At 37.9% G+C, this 22,328-nt stretch overlaps 4 protein-coding genes across 4 annotated transcripts; 2 read left to right on the top strand and 2 right to left on the bottom strand.

Moving 5' to 3' along the window:
* Nucleotides 1–5,073: 5,073 nt before the first annotated feature.
* LOC149952537 (uncharacterized) lies at nt 5,074–5,733 on the bottom strand. Its single transcript, XM_090169746.1, has one exon. The coding sequence runs from the start codon at nt 5,731–5,733 to the stop codon at nt 5,074–5,076; it is 660 nt and encodes a 219-aa protein (XP_090025872.1).
* Nucleotides 5,734–10,678: 4,945 nt separating this feature from the next.
* Nucleotides 10,679–12,773, bottom strand: LOC149952538 (uncharacterized). Its single transcript, XM_090170191.1, has 3 exons — nt 12,706–12,773; nt 11,364–11,617; nt 10,679–11,052 (listed from the first exon to the last, which is right to left on the bottom strand). Exons 2-3 carry the CDS (start codon nt 11,606–11,608, stop codon nt 10,713–10,715), a joined length of 585 nt encoding a protein of 194 aa, XP_090026317.1. The 5' UTR covers nt 11,609–11,617; nt 12,706–12,773; the 3' UTR covers nt 10,679–10,712.
* Nucleotides 12,774–17,208: 4,435 nt separating this feature from the next.
* Nucleotides 17,209–19,297, top strand: LOC149952539 (uncharacterized). The gene is made up of 3 exons (XM_090170192.1): nt 17,209–17,270; nt 18,359–18,612; nt 18,924–19,297. The coding sequence occupies exons 2-3, from the start codon at nt 18,368–18,370 to the stop codon at nt 19,261–19,263; spliced, it is 585 nt and encodes a 194-aa protein (XP_090026318.1). The 5' UTR covers nt 17,209–17,270; nt 18,359–18,367; the 3' UTR covers nt 19,264–19,297.
* Nucleotides 19,298–19,961: 664 nt separating this feature from the next.
* Nucleotides 19,962–21,854, top strand: LOC149952540 (uncharacterized). The gene is made up of 3 exons (XM_090169747.1): nt 19,962–20,003; nt 20,443–21,084; nt 21,129–21,854. The coding sequence occupies exons 1-3, from the start codon at nt 19,962–19,964 to the stop codon at nt 21,852–21,854; spliced, it is 1,410 nt and encodes a 469-aa protein (XP_090025873.1).
* The last annotated feature ends 474 nt before the right edge of the window (nt 21,855–22,328 follow it).

The raw sequence follows: 22,328 nt of genomic DNA on the forward strand, positions 1-22,328 counted from the left end.
TAAATATTAGCTCAGTTTGCTCACGAATGGTGGAAAGGGTATTTAATCCAATGTCTTTAAGTATATTTTTGTAATTATATCTGCAGTGTTTTCAAAGAAAGAAATAATATAGTTGATCTACAAAATTTACGTTGAATTTTTTCTATGTTTAGTAACAGATAATTACTGCAACCTCCCCAGGTTAATGACCCGTACATAGCTTTGGAACGAATTAAGCTTATATATATAACCACAGTTTTATGGCCATTTCATTAAGTGTTTTTTTAAGAATTCTCGGAAATATTAGGAAAATATGCGTTGTAGAACGCTTCAAATATTTAATACTTCAGTGTTCTATAATACATTTTACACTAAACCATTATGCTGTTCCAAGTGGTGTGCACCGCTTCATTGCTGGTCATCGAACATTCCGTGGACGTCGATGCGGCTTGTTGCCATAAATGTGACAGGTACAGATGTAATGATTGAACTGCTGGAACCCCGAATTGCGGATACGGACCCTGCAATCTATTCGGTTGCGCGTGCGAAGGAGGGTGTCGCAAAGGCGTTGGATGTCGCAATTGCAGGAAAAGGTCCCTTTTCAAGTTGGACATCGAGAGCAAAGTTGAGTCGGCCAAACATTTAGAAAAGATATTTGCATTGTCTGACAAGGACGGAGATGGAAAATTGGAAACCAGGTTCTGGGTGGCCCAAACGGGCTTGAATCACACGTCACGAAGAGTGGCCCGAAGGGTCGACAGCGAATTCAGCAGATTGGATATTGATCATGATGGTTTCCTGACACGCTGGGAAATTGACCACCAGAGACAATTGTTTTAATTGAGGAATTACATTTTATTATTTTTTTGGGGAGACACGATACTTAATGACTGCAGTATTAAAACGTTCAATTAAAACTTATTTAAAAATTTACAGCTAGCTTTTAATTGCAGCTTTTAATTGAACTTTTCGTTTAATATGTATATACATGTATATTGTTTTATGACTTAAATAAATAATGTAAAAACGCGGTTCTAAGAATAAAATTAAATAAACTTTGTCATACTTAAATTTGAAAAATGAAACTGTTGTGATATTTTTTTTCCAAACAACCGATTTATATTCTTATCAGTTTTTTAAGTGGCTTAAGAGATTCAGTTCCTGAAATTTCTATGAATTAGAATTTTTTTCTAATTTTTTCTTATTATTAATAATAATAATGTGCTAGGCTTATTACCAAGTCACCACCATGGGCCTAAGTCATCAAGCGACTTTTTAAGCCATTAATTCAGGTGGCTGGGTTTCAATGCCTTGGAGGGTGGTGGCAAGCCATGAAATGCCACGCGAGCCAACAGCTCCCCACACTAACTAAGTTTTTAAAATAATTAAATTATATTGATGTTTATATTCTGCCTGATTAGTACAAAATATAATATAAATAAAACCGCAGTGTCTATGTTAAACGAGTAAAGACTGATAAAGTGGAATTTTTTCCCACGAGATAATTACATATTTATGGCTGGAAATTATTATTATTGATTGAGAGTGACATATTTCAGGTAAGTCCTTTTACAAGTAACGGTAATAAGCTAACTTTAATTAAAGAGAAAATATAAGATTTATTACACCGAAATAAATAAAACTTATTGTTATATAGTTTTTTAATAAACATGTTTCCTGAATTTTAATTAATTTTACAAAACTTCATTGTGTTTAACGCGGCTGATGAAGGACCTCGGTCCAAAAGCTTAAGATAATTTTAAAGAAAGTTATGTAAACCTTGAAGTATCAGATCTTTTTATTCAATAAACAAAAGTTTTACTAGCGAATTAAGAAAAGGGATAAAAAAGCTAAACCCTAAACAAATTTGAAGAAATTTAAAATTTACAAATAGCTCGTACCAATAGGTCTTCGAGCAAACAAAATGGACTAATCTACTTATTCGCTAATTTTATCATCCTTTGCATTGTTGTCCATAGGCGGTTCCTTTTAAAAGTTTTATTAATTCATCATGATACTCAACTAAAATATTTACAAACATAAATTTTTTAAATATATTTATTTTATAAAATACATTAGTTCTTTTTTTGTTTGTATTATGATGCTAAAAATCGTCGTTTGTAAACACGGGGACTGAACTCTCTTTATCAATTATATATAAATACTTAGATTTATTTATATGGTGATCTCCAATCCAGGTATTTAAAAATACATTTATCTCGTTGTAAATGTAACATAATCTTGAACTATAATTTTAACATTCCCGAAATACTCAATACCAATGGCTACGGAGACAAAATGATTTATTTATAAGTAAAGGTTTAGGAATGAGTTCTGATCTGTTCAACAAGATTATCGAAGGAAATCAATACGACAAATTGCCGTATTATATTTTCTTAATGTGAATTTTTTGAAAGTTGAATCACGTCGCTGCCGTTATATTCAGAAAGATTGCCACTGTTGCTACCAAAGTCACGATAGACCGAGGTGGTAGTCACTCTTGTAATCAGGTGTACAAATCGCAGAAGAAAATCACCGAGAAAATGTGAATTATCACTGGAAATCAGCGATAAATCAGTGGAAATCAAAGAAAAATATTCGAAAATCTGTAATCCGGTTTTCCAAAACCATTATACCAAATGAAATCAGCTCAACTATAGACATTCCTCGAAGCAGAGGCTATCTCTTTCCTTAGAAGTTCACACTTGTAATTAATCTAAAAAAAATCATTGAAAAAATGGTTGACGCATTTACCATGCATTTCAACAATGTTGATAGCTAGAAGTTTAATACCCAAGATAAGAAACTGAGACAGAAAATAAACAGGCTAAGCCACTCTTCAGATACGTGTTGCGAGACCTTATAACAATGCTGACATTATTTCTCTAAAATTTACACTCTTACATGTTCCGCCGACACGTTTACAAACTGAAGCTTTACATGTCTATTAACCAGTATAATTACTAGACTCTGAATAGCTCTTGCACTTAAAATATTAGCGGAGTTTTTAGCACTTTCGTCTAACAGCGACTGTAATACATTAAAAGAGAAGCTTAGACTGATCGTTAACAGTGATTTACAAACTGTGGTTCGTCGGTTCTTATATTATCTGAAAAATATTTCATAATTAAAAAGGAAAAAAACAATATTTAAATGTTTTGTTCTAAGGAAAAGAAGGAAAGCATGCGTATTAAAGTAATATTTTATAAAATAAATGTTTTGAAGCCCACATCTAGGTTCTTTACTGCGAAAATAAGTACCCCTGTAGCACACGGGAGTCGGTTACGGGTCGGCCTTGGGTCGAAATGTCGTTTTAGGTCCATGACCAAAAGCCGACCCAAAAAGTCTAATCTTAAAAAAATATATATTTACGTTTTTCAGACTTTTCTTCGTCACAGTGCCGACCGAAATTTATAATGCAATTTCCGACTTAAAAAAGACCTTACACTGTTTTCTGATAATTGAGATTTTGGGCATCTTATGGGTTTCAGGAACCCAAAATATTACAAATAATACTGTGCTAACTTTTCCAATACGTATATAGATAAACGATTAAATCTATATAATTTACTGTGCTAGTTTGTCCTATTTTGTTTACCCTTGTAGCACAAAAGAATCGATTTAGGGTCGAACTTGGGTCGAAAACTCGCTTTTGGGTCCTGGTCCAAAAACCGACTCTAAAAGAACGAAACTTTTTTTTGATAATGCCGCGTAAGTACGTTTTTGGTCGCTTTTTGATCAAGTCGGTATGGCGACTGATCGTGGGTTCATGGATTCAAGGCAACGACTATGTTAAACGTTTGAGCATTTATTTGGATAAAGAACGAGAGACCATACAAATGAGGTGACGGTCTGCCCTTAGACCAAGAAACACGGTAGATATTTCGCGGTCGAAGCTTCGTTGCGGCTGCCTATTTCCTATTTATCTCGCACTGTGTCACTAGTAGCGAAGGTGAGTCAATTTTTATTGGCTATTTGAGAAACGTGCACAGCCCTACAGTCTGTCAGCACGTGGCCTGCAACAGCGTGGCTCCAAAAAAACGAAATTTCTGGTATGTTTTTTAATATTTGTGTCCCTAAAATATTAAAAAAAAATAAAATAATTTAAAAATATGTAACTCTTAGCTGATTATTTTTTTTCAAGTTTTTAAAAAACGTTATTTTTATCTCTCATGGATGGCGCCTATTGACTATCTGTATCACCTAACACCCCTCTCCCAACCGCAGCCGCAACAAAGCCCCGCCGAAAAATAAAGCGTTGGGTATGCTATGAGCGAGACGTCCCTGTGTTTCTTGGTCTAAGGTCTGCCATTATATACAGATCGTTAAAAAAGTATCGTTGTATTTAAAACAGTTAACATAAAAATAAAGAACGCTAAACGTATAAAAAAACTGGTGAGTAGCGCCGCCGAGCGGAGGTTAGCGACGAAACATTCCGGCCGCCTTGAAAGACTTTCAACCTTCCAGCGGTAGTTGGCACAGCTTTCCGATTGCCCTCTTGAATTCCTTGTCTGCCCTTTTTACAGTCACCACGCGATCATATCCATCGTCTCCTGGATGAAGCATGGAAACAAAGCCAATCCACCATTTCAACGGCGGCAGGTGTTTGTCCTTCAACAGGACCAGATCACCTACTTCGAGGTTACGCTTAGGAGTGGCCCACTTGGGACGCCGGGATAGGAACTCGCTACTCCAACGAGCCCAGAAATGCTGGAGGATTTTTTGTCCGAGTTGCCCGCGAGACAGCCGGCTCGCTTTCTCAGGAGTCAAGTCCGGTTCTGGAATGGCCGTGAGAGGTCCTCCAATTAAGAAGTGTCCAGGGGTTAGTGCGGACAAGTTATTGGGGTCAGCACTTAATGCCGTTAATGGTCTGGAGTTCAGGCAGGCTCCACCTGGCATAGCAGCGTCTGAAATTCTTCATAGGTAAGCATCGTAGCCCAAATGACCCTCTTGAGATGAAATTTAACAGCCCTGACCCCTGCCTCCCAAAGGCCGCCAAAGTGAGGGGCAGCTGGTGGATTGAAATGCCAGCTATTCCCTTCTTCGGTTGTCCATCTGAAGATTTGTTACCGGTTCGATGTGGCGTTCATGGTTCTAATGAACTCTTTTAGTTCGCGGTTTGCTTCGACAAAGTTGGTGCCGCAATCGCTGTAGATGTCGGAACTTTTGCCGCTTGAGTGCTGCTAGGAACGCTTCCGTAGACATGCTGCTGACTAGTTCTATGTGCAAGGCCCAGGTAGCGAAACAGGTGAAATGGGCGATGGAGGCTTTGAACGTCCTCTGTCCTCGTCCTTTCAACATTCGTAATGTGAATGGCCCAGCGTTATCCACTCCGCAACTTTGGAATGCTCGTGCAGGATTGACCCTTGGTGCCGGGAGATCGCCCATTAACTGTTTGGCGGCTTCAGAGTTCTGGCGCACGCAACGGACGCAGCGTCGTATATGAAAGCGTACGGCGTCCCGGATGCCAACAATCCTGTAATGTCTCTGGAGAGTGGCTACCAGGAGTTGTTGTCCCCCATGAAGGTGTTGGACATGGGCCTGGTCGATGATTAGATCCATCAGTTTGCTTCTTCGAGGGAGCAGCATAGCTTCTGGTCTGGAGATACGTTTGCATGCTTGAGCCAGCCTCCTACTCGGAGTCCCATCCTGGTCCAAAAACGGGCGGAGACCCAGGATGCTGCTTTTTGGCGGAAGCTCGGCTCCTTGCCAAAGCCTTCCTAAATCCTGGCTGAAGGCGTCTTGTTGTACCATTTCGATCCAGCGTTGAAGGGCCGCGACGTGATCGTCTCTGCTTATCGGCCCCGAAAGCCTGGATTGATTTGCTTTGTTAGGGATCCGAGCGTTACGAGTGAATCGAGGTATGTAAGCTGTTATGTTTATCAGCGTACGAAGTGACGAGTAGGATGCCAGCATGGAGCCGTCGATCTTGCTGTGAGGGGAAAAGGCGTCCCTGACTCTCTTCTTCGGTGCTGCATTCCTCTGGCTCGGTGACTGATGTGACGCTCTGCAACTCGTGCACTTTCAAGTAGCCATCTTGGTCCGTGCCACCAGAGTGAATGAGAACAAAGGTCATCCACTTGAATGCCTCGTGATCCGCAGTCATCTGGGTTGTGGTCACCCGGCACGTGTTGCCATTGAGTGAATGGTAGAATCTCCTGGACCTCAGAGACCCTATTGGCGACAAACGTTTTCCACCTTTGAGGAGGAGACGAAATCCAAGCCAGAACGATGGTGGAATCCGTCCAACAATGAATTTCAAGTACGTTGTCGTGAACGGAGTCTCGGAAGAGCTTGACTAGTCTGGCGAGCAGCACTGCTCGACAGAGCTCTAGCCTTGGCAACGTCGTTTTTTGTAGCGGCGCAACCCTCATCTTGGCTTCGGTCAATCGGCCGAGATAGTCTTCAAAGTCTTCAAGTAAATCGTTGCGGCAAACGCCTTCTCAGACGCATCGCAGAATCCATGCAGGCTCATCTGCTGAACGTCTACCTGCGCTAGGTAGCGTGGTATCGTGAGCTTCTCGATATGTGGAAATGGGTCGTCCCAGTCAAGCTTTAGTTGCCACATCTCCTGAAGCAGCATCTTCGCTAGTACAGTGACGCGAGCCAGGAATCCCAGCGGAACGAAAACCTTGGCGATTTCCAACAGGATGGTATGTTTATTTATCGGAGCCCTTGGCTTCAGTGGCGCTAAGGTGCATGAGAAATGATCCGGGGCAGGGGTCCAGAATAACCCCAAAGTCTTGATGGTTTCGTCAGCGTCGATTCTTAAAGGGCTTTGGACCTCCCGTAGCTCCGGTGGTAATGCGTTCAGTAGTGCGGACGAATTCGATGCTCATTTTCTTAGCTCAAAGCCGGCTCCTGTCGTTGCTTGGATTATCTCCTTCTGAAGCTCCAGGCCTTCGGATGTGGTTTGTGCTCCTGCCATAAGGTCATCCATGTACAAATCCTGTGCTAGCGCTGCTGATGCTAGCGGCAGCGCATCCCTTACATCAAGAGACAGCTGTTGGAGGGTCTTCGTAGCCAAATTTGGAGCCGCCGCCGTCCCGTACGTGACCGTTAAGAGGCGATATTCTTCCAAAGGCCTTTCCGGATCATCCCGCCAATGACTCGTTGCCAGTCAGCGTCATCTGGGTGTATCAGCACCTGGCGGTACATCTTGGCTATGTCTGCTGTCATGGCGATGGAGTACGACCTGAAGCGCAGTAGTAGTGCGACAAGGTCGTCCTGAAGCTTGACCCGACCAGCAGCACGTCGTTGAGTGAGAGGCCGGACGAGGTTTTCGTAGAAGCGTCGAAGACGACTCTCAGCTTCGTTTTTGTGCTTGCCTCTTAGACCACAGCGTGGTGGGGTAAAAAATAGGCCTTCTTAGACAACTGGGCTGGCGGCACGCGTTCCATATGACCCAGTTCGATGTATTCGTTCATGAACCGCCGATACAGATCCAGAAGGTAACCGTCTCCCTGTAGCCGTTTTTCGACCGCCAGGAACCGCCGAACCGCAGTCTTGCTTGATTCACCAAGTTCATCCGGATTGCGTTTGAAGGGAAGACGTACGATGAATCTTCCTGAGGGACCTCGGGAATACATGTCGGAAAATAGCTCCTCGGCCCACTTCTACTCCTGATTTAGTAATTTTCTTGGTAATAGTTCCTTCATCTCCCAGAACTTTGTCAGTATGTCGTCAAGAGTACCAGCATGAGCACGAATTATCGTCGGCTGGGCTGTTAGAGGCCCCAACGGCCCACTAATGGTCCAGCCGAAGACCGTCCAGACTGTGACGGTTAGGTTCCGACTGCTTCGGCAGCTTCCCTATTCTACAACGTCAAAGAAAACTTCTGCTCCCAGTAGGACGTCGATGGAAAGTCGGATCTGCCAGTTTCAGGCCCGTCGTGTGTGGCCATAAGCTTGGGTCGAACGCAACGGTTGGTTGATCTGCCGTGATGCGGTTGAGAATGAGAGCTTCCATTGACACAAGGCTGGTTTAACTCAGCCTGACCTCCAACTAAGTGACCCCACGAGCCGTACCTAAGCCTGCCGCTCCAATCCCGCCAATCGTGACCGTACAGCGAGAGGGTTTTGCTTGTTGCTTGCGGACCCCTTGTTCCGTTATGAAGGTTGCCTATGACGCTGAGTCTAGAAGGGCGCGCAACCATAGGAAACACCCATCCGCGTCCCTGACGGGGATCAGCACCGTCGGAAGGACGACTTGTGTCTCCACTGTGCGTGAAGGTGAGCCAAGTGACCCTTGACGAGAGACGTAGGAGGTGACTGTTGATGACTTGACTGTCTCGTCTCCTGGCTCTCGGTGGAGCAGAGTGTTGTGTTTCGAGCTGCAGCGTTTGCAATGGCCAAGCTTACATTCAGGGGTTCGATGATCTGTACGGAGGCAGTTGAAGCACAGCGTATGTTTCTTTTTGCCAGAGCCCATCGTTCCTCCACCGATGAGTTCAGAAGCGTGGCGCACTTGTAGATAGTATGATCTTCGGAGCAAATAATGCATCTCAGACGAACAACTCCGTGATGCAAGGACAATTGTTTCCTCTGGTGGCTCACTTCGTTCGATCTTGACGACCCTTGAGAAGGTTCTGAAGCTGTCAAAGCTCTAGCTCGTTGCTTTATGAACGTGGCGAGTTCTTCGTACTTCGGACACTTGGACCCTGCCAAGGATAGCTCCCATTGACGCCGAGACTCCAAATCTAGCTTATCCTTGATGATGTAGACGATAATTGCTGGACTGGTTCTGGTAGCACCCTGAGGGATCTGGTGCACTCCGCGGTGGTGTTAATTAGCTGACGTAGGGCTATTGACGACTCTTCTTTGATTGTAGGTTGGCTAAAAAGGCGTTTGACATGAGCGTCAACAATCTCCCTGGCATTGTGAAACCGTTTTGTCGGAATGTCCCACGCCTCAACGTAGTTGCTATCCGTGAGCTGCAGTGACTGTATAAGACAGGCAGCGTCCCCGAATATAGCATTTTTTAAATAATGGAGTTTCTAGGCCCCGGGCAACACGGCATTGTTGTGGACTGTCGCCAGAAACAAATCGTGGAATGGCAGCCATTCTGTGTAACTCCCGCCGAACTTTGGCAGATCGATGGGTGGCTGCCGAAAGTCCGATGTAAGTCCCGTTGGTGTAATTATGCTTGCTGACGCAGCGTTCTGTAGTAGGATATCCAACGACTCCAGCCTATTGACGATTCCGTCGTATTCCGTCAAATGGCAATCAAAGTCTTCCACCTTGAACTTAGCAAGGATCAGGTCTTGGACTGCCTCTAGGTCGGCAGCCTGCTTCGTAACCTTGTCGAGATATATGCTCAATGCTGCGCCGCTCAATGGAACGAGCTTCGTCAGGTCGGACGGATTCAGGACATTAGACTCGATGCGCGTAATCTGGCTTTTGACGACCTTGAGTTGGTCAGCAGGGCGTCCATAAGGAGGCAATCTTTCGGACAGTAGACGCCTTGAAACCGCTGGACTTCTCACGGAAAGAATGCTGGAGACTTCAGGCCTGCTTCGTGACTTCAGGCGATCCGGCTCGACGGACCAAAAATGATCATGGGTTCATGGATTCAAGGCAACGACTATGTTAAACGCTTCACCATTGATTTGGATAAAGAACGAGAGAACATACAAATGAGGTGACGGTCTGGCATTATATACAGATCGTTAAAAAAATGTCGTAATATTTTAAACAGTTAACATAAAAAATAAAGAATGCTAAACGTATAAAAAAACTGGTGAGTAGCACCACCGCGCGGAGGCTAGCGACGAAACCGCGACCCCAAGAAAATATAGAACTCCATACTCTAGATTTGAGCTTTCCGATTGCCGGAAAGACATTTATAGTTTCACTCCAGTTCGAGGGACTACACCAACTAAAAATCTTTCTCTTCACAGCTTTCGACTAACTTATTTTTCTTTAATTCTTAAACACCACTCGTCTGGTTCTAGCACCTTTAAGTGATTTTTGGGTCGAAAATAAGAATAATTACCAAGTCGTCCGACCGATGTTTAGGAGTATATACGACGAACATTTAGAGTCGGCAGAAGTCGAACATATGACGTCGGGCCGACCCTAAATCAAGTAGGACATTTCGATCATAAATAGTGCCCAACGTTCACCCGACTCCGCGAATTACGTCTGCCGCCGACGTCAGTCCGACTCCGATTTGCTACAGGGGTAGACCTACATGTACTAACGAGGAAATTCATTTTCGCTATTTATTAAAATACACCACTAGTTTTTTCTATGAACTTTTTGTTAGATTAAGGGTTCGTACGCAATTTTCGGAGTTAAAATCCTTGAATTATCCAGGTTATCACTGACCATTTTTTGGCATTATCCCAGACCTTTTTGATAATTTTTCATAGGTAAAATACAAAATGAAAATAATTTTTAAATGTCACAAACTCTGGAAAAGGTGCCAGATATGAGCGCCCAAGAGAAGACACCTACGATGCCAAGTTTGTTGACTAATAAAACCCCTGACTTATCACGATATTATTTAGCTCCCTGATTTATCCCTGTATTTTAAGATATAATTTAAATACCTTTCTTATCCCTAACTTTTTTTCCCATATTTGACAATCCCTGACATATCCAGGTTATCCAGGTTCCGTACGAACCATATTAAATATAGCCAAATCGAAGATTTGTCGGAAAAAAATGAAGACAATTCTCTAGTTAATTTCGTAATAAATATATCAAACATTTTATTTCATTTTAAGTTACTCAACACTTTCTGCTACCATTGCAAATTCTCCATTTTTGGTCGCGGTCGTCCGAGTTGCAGTTCGTAGCACGAATGGTGGCTCCATTTCCATGACTGTACGCTCTGAGGCATCTTCCGGTTGCCTTTTGGACTAGAAGATACTCGCCGCCCCCAACTCCTCGGAATTCGAACTGCTGTCGATCGTCGTTGGTGTTGCAACCGATGGTGTACAGAGGGTCTTCGTGGTTCTTCCCGGTGTAAATACACATGTTAGAATGAGTGGCCGATCCTTTCAACAGTTTCGATCCTCCGGGAGCGTCCACGGCGTAAAAAAGTTCGTTGACTGGTGTGAAAGCGCCTCTGAAAATGAAGACGCCAATAATGACATTTAATTAGAAACCACTCTTCGAATCTCAAATATATCTTCAAATATTTTAAATTTCAAATCGAAAAATTTCTTTAAATCTGTTAAATCTTTAAATTATTCCGTATAAACTTTTTAAATCTGTTTAAAAATACTTTCAGGCTCTCCCGCAAATCACCATTTTGAAAAACTCTTTAATTAACTATCTGTCCAATGTTAAAATTTAATTGAAAGTAAAAAAATAGTTCGTGTGTCTGGATTATAATAAAGCGGTGAAGCAATGAAAGACAGGAAAGTGTCCCCTTACCTCCAGTTGCAGTCGTAAAGGATGATTTTGATTCCGGATCCAATCAGGGCTCTTTCGACGTTCATGCATTTCCCGCTGGCCGGATGCTCAATCAGTCTGCCTTTATCGTATCTCTCCGCAAAACTGAATATTCTCGAAATGATATCTAATCCACCGCCGATATTAGGGAATTGGCAGGCGCCAGATGACAGGAGTGCGCACAAAGTGAGGGCCATCAGGCAGCAGCACAAATATGTCGACCTCATTTTTCAAATCTGCCAAGAAAGTAAGACAACAACTCGAATCATTACACGACTTGAAACTTACTTAAGGATATGTAAATTGACGTTTCAATAATTTAATATAGCCTATTTAATACGTGTACGCGCTCATAAGAGTGAAATAATAAACTGTTTTTAAGTGTATTTGGTCTGGCTCGATTTTGCGCGTTCCTTGAATAGAAGGAAAATACCCTTGAGAACAATAACAATTTGACGGAAATTAACCAAATTATGTGACTATCTGTCTCATTTGAAATAACCTATTTGGATTCATGAATTTTGCCGTAAGCGAACGAAGTTCACAAGTTTCTTTAAAGACATTAAACAGAGTAGGTGTGATGGTAGTATTCACTTTCAACTCGCAGCATGAGGAGCCCAGCTTTTAGCAAGTACCATTCTCCCACGCAATGTAACCCGGTCATCTGGAATAATTGTATTAAATGTCGTCTATGCAGGTGCCTTTAACAGGGGAATTTTAATGCATGGGCTCACCCGGCTAGTGCCCAGGGTTCAAAAACAGTTTGGGGAAGTCTGGTCTATCGGCTTTATCAGAAGGAAATATCCCCTTTCTCATTATAGTTATTGGTGTTAATGTTCTTATCAAAAAGATAGAATTAAGTCTATTAAAACAGGGTTTCGAAGTAGATTTATGAAGTGTTTGGCAAACCACCCTCCTACGTATTGTTACCCGGCCAGCAGAATTAATGGCGTTAAAGGTCGCTCGTCGACTTGAGCTTAGGTGGTGCAAACCAAGTTAACTTGGTTTGGCATGGGTATAGATTGTAGATTTTGGTAGCAGACGAAACTGGTAAGAGACCAGCCGGAAATATTTTATTCCGGGATTCTAATTTTGCTATAAATAATGAGTGGTGTTTTTTATTAAAGTGCCTATTAAATTTTCCATTATTAATATTTATCCCGAGCAGAGGTGAGTTGGTCCCTCAGAAAATAAGGATGATAATAAAGAGTGCATTCTCATTTGCAGAAAACTATGTAATTAACTTAGTAATGGCATTTTAAAACCTCTAATTATTCCAATGAAAAATATGAAATGAAAATTTGGTTATTTGAAAAATCCTTACCGTAAGTTGTAGAGCTCTAAAGTCCTGAATTAACACGGTGCTCGATGTTGCTCACGCTGATATAAGAGAAGCACCAATGAAGACTATAGCTTATCTCTCGAGATTGTCTTTATTTATAGTATAAATCCCGACGCATTTTTACCTTTTGTTGATCGTGAAAAAAACCGGTCTCGAAAGTATTGCGCAATACGAATATGAGAGTGTTGCAATTTTCCTTGTTCGAGAAATTTGATAGTTGTGCAACAAATGGAAACGCGGAATTGTCGAAGTACTTTGAAATGGTATATTTCCAATATAATACTAAATTACTATCAGGACACTTTTCAATGTCCATTGGTTTGTGATAGATATAAGTGTTTTTCTTTATTTTATTACATTTATGGTAGTAATTTTTAAACAAGCTTTCCGTATTTCACATATTAATTTCCCAAAGAATTATTATAGATTGTTACAGTCATTTGTCAATATAATTATTCAAGATTAAAAATAATTATGTATTTATATTTTTTAGAAATGTATAATTTTTAAAATTGAATAAAAAATATTTAAAAATTAGTTTACACCTAAAAATTGATATATGCAGTTAAAAAAATCCATATTTATACTTAAAATCTACACTTTATAAATTAAATAAAATAAATTATGTACTCGAAAATAAATTTTGTTTATTAAACTAAATTTAATTTTAAAATCAAATATTATATTAAAATGGAATAAAATTAAATAAAATATTATATTAAAATGGAATAAAATAAAATAAAATATTATATTAAAATGGAATAAAATAAAATAAAATATTATATTTAAATGGAATAAAATAAAATAAAATATTATATTAAAATGGAATAAAATAAAATAAAATATTATATTAAAATGGAATAAAATAAAATAAAATATTATATTAAAATGGAATAAAATAAAATAAAATATTATATTAAAATAAAATAAAATAATATATTAAGATAAAATAAAATAAAATATTATATTAAAATAAAATAAAATATTATATTAAAATAAAATAAAATATTATATTAAAATAAAATTAAATAAAATATTATAACATAAATATTTATAAAATTAAATAAAAAATATTAAATCATAATTTTTTATAAAATTAAATAAAAAATATTAAATCATAATTTTTTATAAAATTTAACAAATAATAAAATATATAAATATTTTTAATATTAAATTAAAAATATTGAATCATAAATTTATAGGGACCCTTTGATTTTTTTACAAATTCCATTTTTATAAGACGTAAATATTTATTTCTATGAATAATTTTTTAGACAAATTTCATTCGAGTATCAATATTTTATTTAATAATTATAGTGTGCGAAATAATCATTCAAAATATTTAAAAAGTATACCAGATTAAATTGAAAAATTTCCATTTATTTCTAATAAAATTACCATTAAATACCTTCAAATTACAGGAAAACCTCATCTATTTTGATATGAATGTAGCTAGCAAATCATATGTGAATATTTTTGTATCAAAGCTTGTTAATTATTATTAAATTCGTAATAATTAAAAATAGGTTCGAATTTACACCCTTAAATATTTTTAAAATTATTTACAATTGTTTTTTTGCGACCGACTTTAGCCCTAGTATATATATACAGCCTTATATTTCAGGCTTGATATTATTTATTAATTACAGTTTCAAGCCTTAAACAATTAAATAAATAAATAATTTTTTTAAGTATGAATGAATTAAAAGCCAACGATTCTAAGCTCGTAATTACCTTTGCTAAGAAACAATTTATTGGAACGCTACTATTAGTAATAAGGCGCGATGCTGAGTGAGTCCTTTACCCCATCTGGTGAGAGAAAACGTTAACTTTCATTCAAACGGTTTTCACTTAAGCGAAATAGTTTTTTGTGTAACAATCGAAACATAATTAAAAATTACATTTATAGTAAAAATATGTTAATTAAATAGTTTCAAAGTAATGGCTCTTTAACGATTTTTAAAAACAATGTCTTATAACAACTCATATTGGTTTTTCATGAGATACATGATTTTGGAGCTAAAGTAGTGTATTGTAATTTCATTCATTATTGGATTTTGTTTCCTCTGTAATTCCGATGAAACTGAAAGAATGTGTGACGTTTTTTGTCGCAACTGCTCAAAAGAAGGAAACGAATGCATTCGCCTTTTAATCATTAGCAGCATTTGAGGTCGGACAAACAGGTTTTGGCTAACTCCAATTCCATCATACGGTTTGTTGTCTAGCACGAATCGAGGAATCTTTTGATCATTCAAGGTTCGATTGTGAATGAGTCTCCTACAACGTGTAGTATCGGGGAAAATACCGAAACTTAAAATATAAAGATAATTGTTATCTTTTATTTGTATTTTCGTTTTCATGTTGTTTTAGTTAAATACTTTTTAAATAGTCATTTAGTGGCTTAGGTTAAATGTGAATTCTCCTAATATCAATTAAATTTGATATAATATTCTATATTTAAAATTAAAATTTTTCGGGAAAAATACCTAAATTAAAAAAATTGGTTAACATTGTACTTTAGGTATTTTTCCCGAAAAATTATTGTATAATATATTTTATTTTATTTTATTTTAATATAATATAATATTTTATTTTATTTTAATATAATATTTTATTTTATTTTATTTAAACATATTTTATTTTATTTTATTTTATTCCATTTTTATATGATATTTGATTTTAAAATTAAATTTAGTTTAATAAACAAAATTTATTGTAGAGTACAAAATTTTATTTAATTTAATTTATTTTTTAACAGAATATATCAATTTTTAGGTGTAAACTAATTTTTAAATGTTTTTTTTTTTCAATTTTAATAATTATACATTTCTAAAAAATATAAATACATAATTATTTTTAAGGCTTGAAACTGTAATTAATAAATAATATCAAGCCTGAAATATAAGGCTGTATATATATACTAGGGCTAAAGTCGGTCGCAAAAAAACAATTGTAAATAATTTTAAAAATATTTAAGGGTCTAAATTCGAACCTATTTTTAATTATTACGAATTTAATAATAATTAACAAGCTTTGATACCAAAATATTCACATATGATTTGCTAGCTACATTCATATCAAAATAGATGAGGTTTTCCTGTAATTTGAAGGTATTAAATAGTAATTTTGTTAGAAATAAATGGAAATTTTTCAATTTAATCTGGTATAATTTTTAAATATTTTGAATGATTATTTCGCACACTATAATTATTAAATAAAATATTGATACTCGAATGAAATTTGTCTAAAAAATTATTCATATAAATAAATATTTACGTCTTATAAAAATGGAAATTGTAAAAAAATCAAAGGGTCCATATAAATTTATGATTCAATATTTTTAATTTAATTTTAAAAATATTTATATATTTTATTATTTATTAAATTTTATAGAAAATTATGATTTAATATTTTTTATTTAATTTTATAAATATTTATGTTATAATATTTAATTTTATTTTATTTTAATATAATATTTTATTTAATTTTATAAATATTTATGTTATAATATTTTATTTTATTTTATTTTAATATAATATTTTATTTTATTTTAATATAATATTTAATTTTATTTTATTTTAATATAATATTTTATTTTATTTTAATATAATATTTTATTTTATTTTAATATAATATTTTATTTTATTTTATCTTAATATATTATTTTATTTTATTTTAATATAATATTTTATTTTATTTTATTCCATTTTAATATAATATTTTATTTTATTTTATTCCATTTTAATATAATATTTTATTTTATTTTATTCCATTTTAATATAATATTTTATTTTATTTTATTCCATTTTAATATAATATTTTATTTTATTTTATTCCATTTTAATATAATATTTGATTTTAAAATTAAATTTAGTTTAATAAACAAAATTTATTTTCGAGTACATAATTTATTTTATTTAATTTATAAAGTGTAGATTTTAAGTATAAATATGGATTTTTTTAACTGCATATATCAATTTTTAGGTGTAAACTAATTTTTAAATATTTTTTATTCAATTTTAAAAATTATACATTTCTAAAAAATATAAATACATAATTATTTTTAATCTTGAATAATTATATTGACAAATGACTGTAACAATCTATAATAATTCTTTGGGAAATTAATATGTGAAATACGGAAAGCTTGTTTAAAAATTACTACCATAAATGTAATAAAATAAAGAAAAACACTTATATCTATCACAAACCAATGGACATTGAAAAGTGTCCTGATAGTAATTTAGTATTATATTGGAAATATACCATTTCAAAGTACTTCGACAATTCCGCGTTTCCATTTGTTGCACAACTATCAAATTTCTCGAACAAGGAAAATTGCAACACTCTCATATTCGTATTGCGCAATACTTTCGAGACCGGTTTTTTTCACGATCAACAAAAGGTAAAAATGCGTCGGGATTTATACTATAAATAAAGACAATCTCGAGAGATAAGCTATAGTCTTCATTGGTGCTTCTCTTATATCAGCGTGAGCAACATCGAGCACCGTGTTAATTCAGGACTTTAGAGCTCTACAACTTACGGTAAGGATTTTTCAAATAACCAAATTTTCATTTCATATTTTTCATTGGAATAATTAGAGGTTTTAAAATTCCATTACTAAGTTAATTACATAGTTTTCTGCAAATGAGAATGCACTCTTTATTATCATCCTTATTTTCTGAGGGGACAACTCACCTCTGCTCGGGATAAATATTAATAATGGAAAATTTAATAGGCACTTTAATAAAAAACACCACTCATTATTTATAGCAAAATTAGAATCCCGGAATAAAATATTTCCGGCTGGTCTCTTACCAGATTCGTCTGCTACCAAAATCTACAATCTATACCCATTCCAAACCAAGTTAACTTGGTTTGCACCACCTAAGCTCAAGTCGACGAGCGACCTTTAACGCCATTAATTCTGCTGGCCGGGTAACAATACGTAGGAGGGTGGTTTGCCAAACACTTCATAAATCTACTTCGAAACCCTGTTTTAATAGACTTAATTCTATCTTTTTGATAAGAACATTAACACCAATAACTATAATGAGAAAGGGGATATTTCCTTCTGATAAAGCCGATAGACCAGACTTCCCCAAACTGGTTTTGAACCCTGGGCACTAGCCGGGTTAGCCCATGCATTAAAATTCCCCTGTTAAAGGCACCTGCATAGACGACATTTAATACAATTATTCCAGATGACCGGGTTACATTGCGTGGGAGAATGGTACTTTTAAAAGCTGGGCTCCTCATGCTGCGAGTTGAAAGTGAATACTACCATCACACCTACTCTGTTTAATGTCTTTAAAGAAACTTGTGAACTTCGTTCGCTTACGGCAAAATTCATGAATCCAAATAGGTTATTTCAAATGAGACAGATAGTCACATAATTTGGTTAATTTCCGTCAAATTGTTATTGTTCTCAAGGGTATTTTCCTTCTATTCAAGGAACGCGCAAAATCGAGCCAGACCAAATACACTTAAAAAACAGTTTATTATTTCACTCTTATGAGCGCGTACACGTATTAAATAGGCTATATTAAATTATTGAAACGTCAATTTACATATCCTTAAGTAAGTTTCAAGTCGTGTAATGATTCGAGTTGTTGTCTTACTTTCTTGGCAGATTTGAAAAATGAGGTCGACATATTTGTGCTGCTGCCTGATGGCTGTCACTTTGTGCGCACTCCTGTCATCTGGCGCCTGCCAATTCCCTAATATCGGCGGTGGATTAGATATCATTTCGAGAATATTTAGTTTTGCGGAGAGATACGATAAAGGCAGACTGATTGAGCATCCGGCCAGCGGGAAATGCATGAACGTCGAAAGAGCCCTGATTGGATCCGGAATCAAAATCATCCTTTACGACTGCAACTGGAGGTAAGGGGACACTTTCCTGTCTTTCATTGCTTCACCGCTTTATTATAATCCAGACACACGAACTATTTTTTTACTTTCAATTAAATTTTAACATTGGACAGATAGTTAATTAAAGAGTTTTTCAAAATGGTGATTTGCGGGAGAGCCTGAAAGTATTTTTAAACAGATTTAAAAAGTTTATACGGAATAATTTAAAGATTTAACAGATTTAAAGAAATTTTTCGATTTGAAATTTAAAATATTTGAAGATATATTTGAGATTCGAAGAGTGGTTTCTAATTAAATGTCATTATTGGCGTCTTCATTTTCAGAGGCGCTTTCACACCAGTCAACGAACTTTTTTACGCCGTGGACGCTCCCGGAGGATCGAAACTGTTGAAAGGATCGGCCACTCATTCTAACATGTGTATTTACACCGGGAAGAACCACGAAGACCCTCTGTACACCATCGGTTGCAACACCAACGACGATCGACAGCAGTTCGAATTCCGAGGAGTTGGGGGCGGCGAGTATCTTCTAGTCCAAAAGGCAACCGGAAGATGCCTCAGAGCGTACAGTCATGGAAATGGAGCCACCATTCGTGCTACGAACTGCAACTCGGACGACCGCGACCAAAAATGGAGAATTTGCAATGGTAGCAGAAAGTGTTGAGTAACTTAAAATGAAATAAAATGTTTGATATATTTATTACGAAATTAACTAGAGAATTGTCTTCATTTTTTTCCGACAAATCTTCGATTTGGCTATATTTAATATGGTTCGTACGGAACCTGGATAACCTGGATATGTCAGGGATTGTCAAATATGGGAAAAAAAGTTAGGGATAAGAAAGGTATTTAAATTATATCTTAAAATACAGGGATAAATCAGGGAGCTAAATAATATCGTGATAAGTCAGGGGTTTTATTAGTCAACAAACTTGGCATCGTAGGTGTCTTCTCTTGGGCGCTCATATCTGGCACCTTTTCCAGAGTTTGTGACATTTAAAAATTATTTTCATTTTGTATTTTACCTATGAAAAATTATCAAAAAGGTCTGGGATAATGCCAAAAAATGGTCAGTGATAACCTGGATAATTCAAGGATTTTTACTCCGAAAATTGCGTACGAACCCTTAATCTAACAAAAAGTTCATAGAAAAAATTAGTGGTGTATTTTAATAAATAGCGAAAATGAATTTCCTCGTTAGTACATGTAGGTCTACTCCAGTAGTAAATCGGAGTCGAACTGACGTCGGCGGCAGACGTAATTCGCGGAGTCGGGTGAACGTTTGGCACTATTTATGATCGAAATGTCCTACTTGATTTAGGGTCGGCCCGACGTCATATGTTCGACTTCTGCCAACTCTAAATGTTCGTCATATGTACTCCTAAACATCGGTGGGACGACTTGGTAATTATTCTTATTTTCGACCCAAAAATTACTTAAAGGTGCTAGAACCAGACGAGTGGTGTTTAAGAAATAAAGAAAGTTTTTTTATACGGTTATCGTTCTTTATTTTTTATGTTAACTGTTTTAATTATAACGACACTTTTTTAACGATCTGTATATAATGGCAGACCGTCACCTCATTTGTATGTTCGGTCGTTCTTTATCCAAATAAATGCTTAAACGTTTAACATAGTCGTTGCCTTGAATCCATGAACCCACGATCATTTTCGGTCCGTCGAGCCAGATCGCCTGAAGTCACGAAGCAGGCCTGAGGTCTCCAGCATTCTTTCCGTGAGAAGTCCACCGATTTCAAGGCGTCTACTGTCTAAAAGATTGCCTGAGTATGGACGCCCTGCTGGCCAAACGCAAGGTCGTCAAAAGCTAGATTACGCGCATCAAGTATAATGTCCTGAATCCGTCCGACCTGACGACGCTCGTTCCCTTGAGCGGCGCGGTATTGAGCATATATCTCGACAAGGTTACGAAGCAGGCTTCCGATCTAGAGACACTCCAAGACCTGATCCTTGCTAAGTTCAAGGTGGAAGACTTTGATTGCCATTTGACGGAATACGACGGGCTTGTCACTAGACTGGAGTCGTTGGATATCCTACTACAGAACGCTAAGAGCAACATCATAGCTGCGTCGGAAAGCATAATTACACCAACGGGACCCACATCGGACGTTCGGCTGCCACGCATCGATCTGCCAAAGTTCGGCGGGAGTTACACAGAATGGCTGCCATTCCACGATTTGTTTCTGGCGACAGTCCACAACAATGCCGTGCTGTCCGGGGCCCAGAAACTCCATTATTTAAAAAACGCTATGTTCGGGGACGCTGCCTGTCTTATACAGTCACTACAGCTCACGGATGGCAACTACGTTGAGGCGTGGGACATTCTGACAAAACAGTTTCACAATGCCAGGGAGATTGTTGACGCTCATGTCAAACGCCTTTTTAGCCAACCTACAATCAAAGAAGAGTCGTCAATAGCCCTACGTCAGCTAATTGACACCACCCCGGAGTGCACCAGATCCCTCAGGGTGCTGCAAGAACCAGTCCAGCAATTCTCGTCTACATCATCAAGGATAAGCTAGATTTGGAGTCTCGGCGTCAATGGGAGCTATCCTTGGCAGGGTCCAAGTGTCCGAAGTACCAAGAACTCGCCACGTTCATAGAGCAACGAGCTAGAGCTTTCGCAGCTTCACAACCTTCTCAAGGGTCGTCAAGATCGAACGAAGTGAGCCACCAGAGGAAACAATTGTCCTCGCATCAAGGAGCTGTTCGTCTGAGATGCATTACTTTCTCCGAAGAACATACTATCTACAAGTGCACCATGTTTCTGAACTCATCGGTGGAGGAACGATGGGCTCTGGCAAAAAAACATACGCTGTGCTTCAACTGCCTCCGTACAGATCATCGAACCCCTGAATGTAAGCTCGGCCATTGCAAACGCTGCAGCTCAAAACACAACACTCTGCTCCATCGAGAGCCAGGAGACGAGACAGTCAAGTCATCAACAGTCACCTGCTACGTCTCTCGTCAAGGGTCGCTTGGCTCACCTTCACGCGCAGTGGAGACACAAGTCATCCTTCCGACGGCGCTGATCCCCGTCAGGGACGCGGATGGGCGTTTCCTATGGTTGCGCGCCCTTCTAGACTCCGCGTTACAGGCAACCTTCAAAACGGAAAAAGGGGTCCGAAAGCTACAAGCAAAACGCTGTACGGTCCCGATTGAAGGGGTCGGAGCGGCAGGCTTAGGTACGGCTCGTGGGGTCACCCAGTTGGAGGTCAGGCTGGGTGAAACTTGGTGAATCAAGCAAGACTGCGGTTCGGCGGTTCCTGGCGGTCGTAAAATCGGCTACAGAGAGACGGTTACCTTCTGGATCAGTACCTGCGGTTCATGACCGAATACATCGAACTGGGTCATATGGAACGCGTGCCGCCAGCCCAGTTGTCTAAGAAGGCCTATTTTTAACCCCACTTCGCTGTGGTCAAAGAGGCAAGCACAACAACGAAGCTGAGAGTCGTCTTCGACGCGTCCACGAAAACCTCATCCGGCCTCTTACTCAACGACGTGCTGTGGTCGGGCCGAACATTCAGGACGACCTAGTCGCACTACTACTTCGCTTCAGGTCGTACTCCATCGCCATGACAGCAGATATAGCCAAGATGTACCGCCAGGTACTGATACACCCAGATAACGCCGACTGGCAACGAGTCATTGGCGGGATGATCCGGAAAGGCCTTTGTAAGAATATCGCCTCTTAACGGACAAGTACGGGACG

The sequence above is a fragment of the Leiobunum rupestre genome, chromosome 3 (genome assembly GCF_980474605.1).
Source record: "Leiobunum rupestre chromosome 3, qqLeiRupe1.1.hap1, whole genome shotgun sequence".
NCBI classification, from domain to species: Eukaryota; Metazoa; Arthropoda; class Arachnida; order Opiliones; family Sclerosomatidae; genus Leiobunum; species Leiobunum rupestre.

What these genes read in the sequence shown, in the direction of transcription:
- LOC149952539 (XM_090170192.1), top strand. Translation starts at nt 18,368, where the DNA reads ATGAGGTCGACATATTTGTGCTGCTGCCTGATGGCTGTCACTTTGTGC. An exon ending in CTTTACGACTGCAACTGGAG is followed by an intron (nt 18,613 to 18,923) that starts GTAAGGGGACAC and finishes CTTCATTTTCAG; the next exon opens with AGGCGCTTTCACACCAGTCA.
- LOC149952540 (XM_090169747.1), top strand. Translation starts at nt 19,962, where the DNA reads ATGTTCGTCATATGTACTCCTAAACATCGGTGGGACGACTTG. An exon ending in AACATCGGTGGGACGACTTG is followed by an intron (nt 20,004 to 20,442) that starts GTAATTATTCTT and finishes ACGCGCATCAAG; the next exon opens with TATAATGTCCTGAATCCGTC. An exon ending in AGTGCACCAGATCCCTCAGG is followed by an intron (nt 21,085 to 21,128) that starts GTGCTGCAAGAA and finishes TACATCATCAAG; the next exon opens with GATAAGCTAGATTTGGAGTC.
- LOC149952537 (XM_090169746.1), bottom strand. Translation starts at nt 5,733, where the DNA reads ATGGTACAACAAGACGCCTTCAGCCAGGATTTAGGAAGGCTTTGGCAA.
- LOC149952538 (XM_090170191.1), bottom strand. Translation starts at nt 11,608, where the DNA reads ATGAGGTCGACATATTTGTGCTGCTGCCTGATGGCCCTCACTTTGTGC. An exon ending in CTTTACGACTGCAACTGGAG is followed by an intron (nt 11,053 to 11,363) that starts GTAAGGGGACAC and finishes CTTCATTTTCAG; the next exon opens with AGGCGCTTTCACACCAGTCA.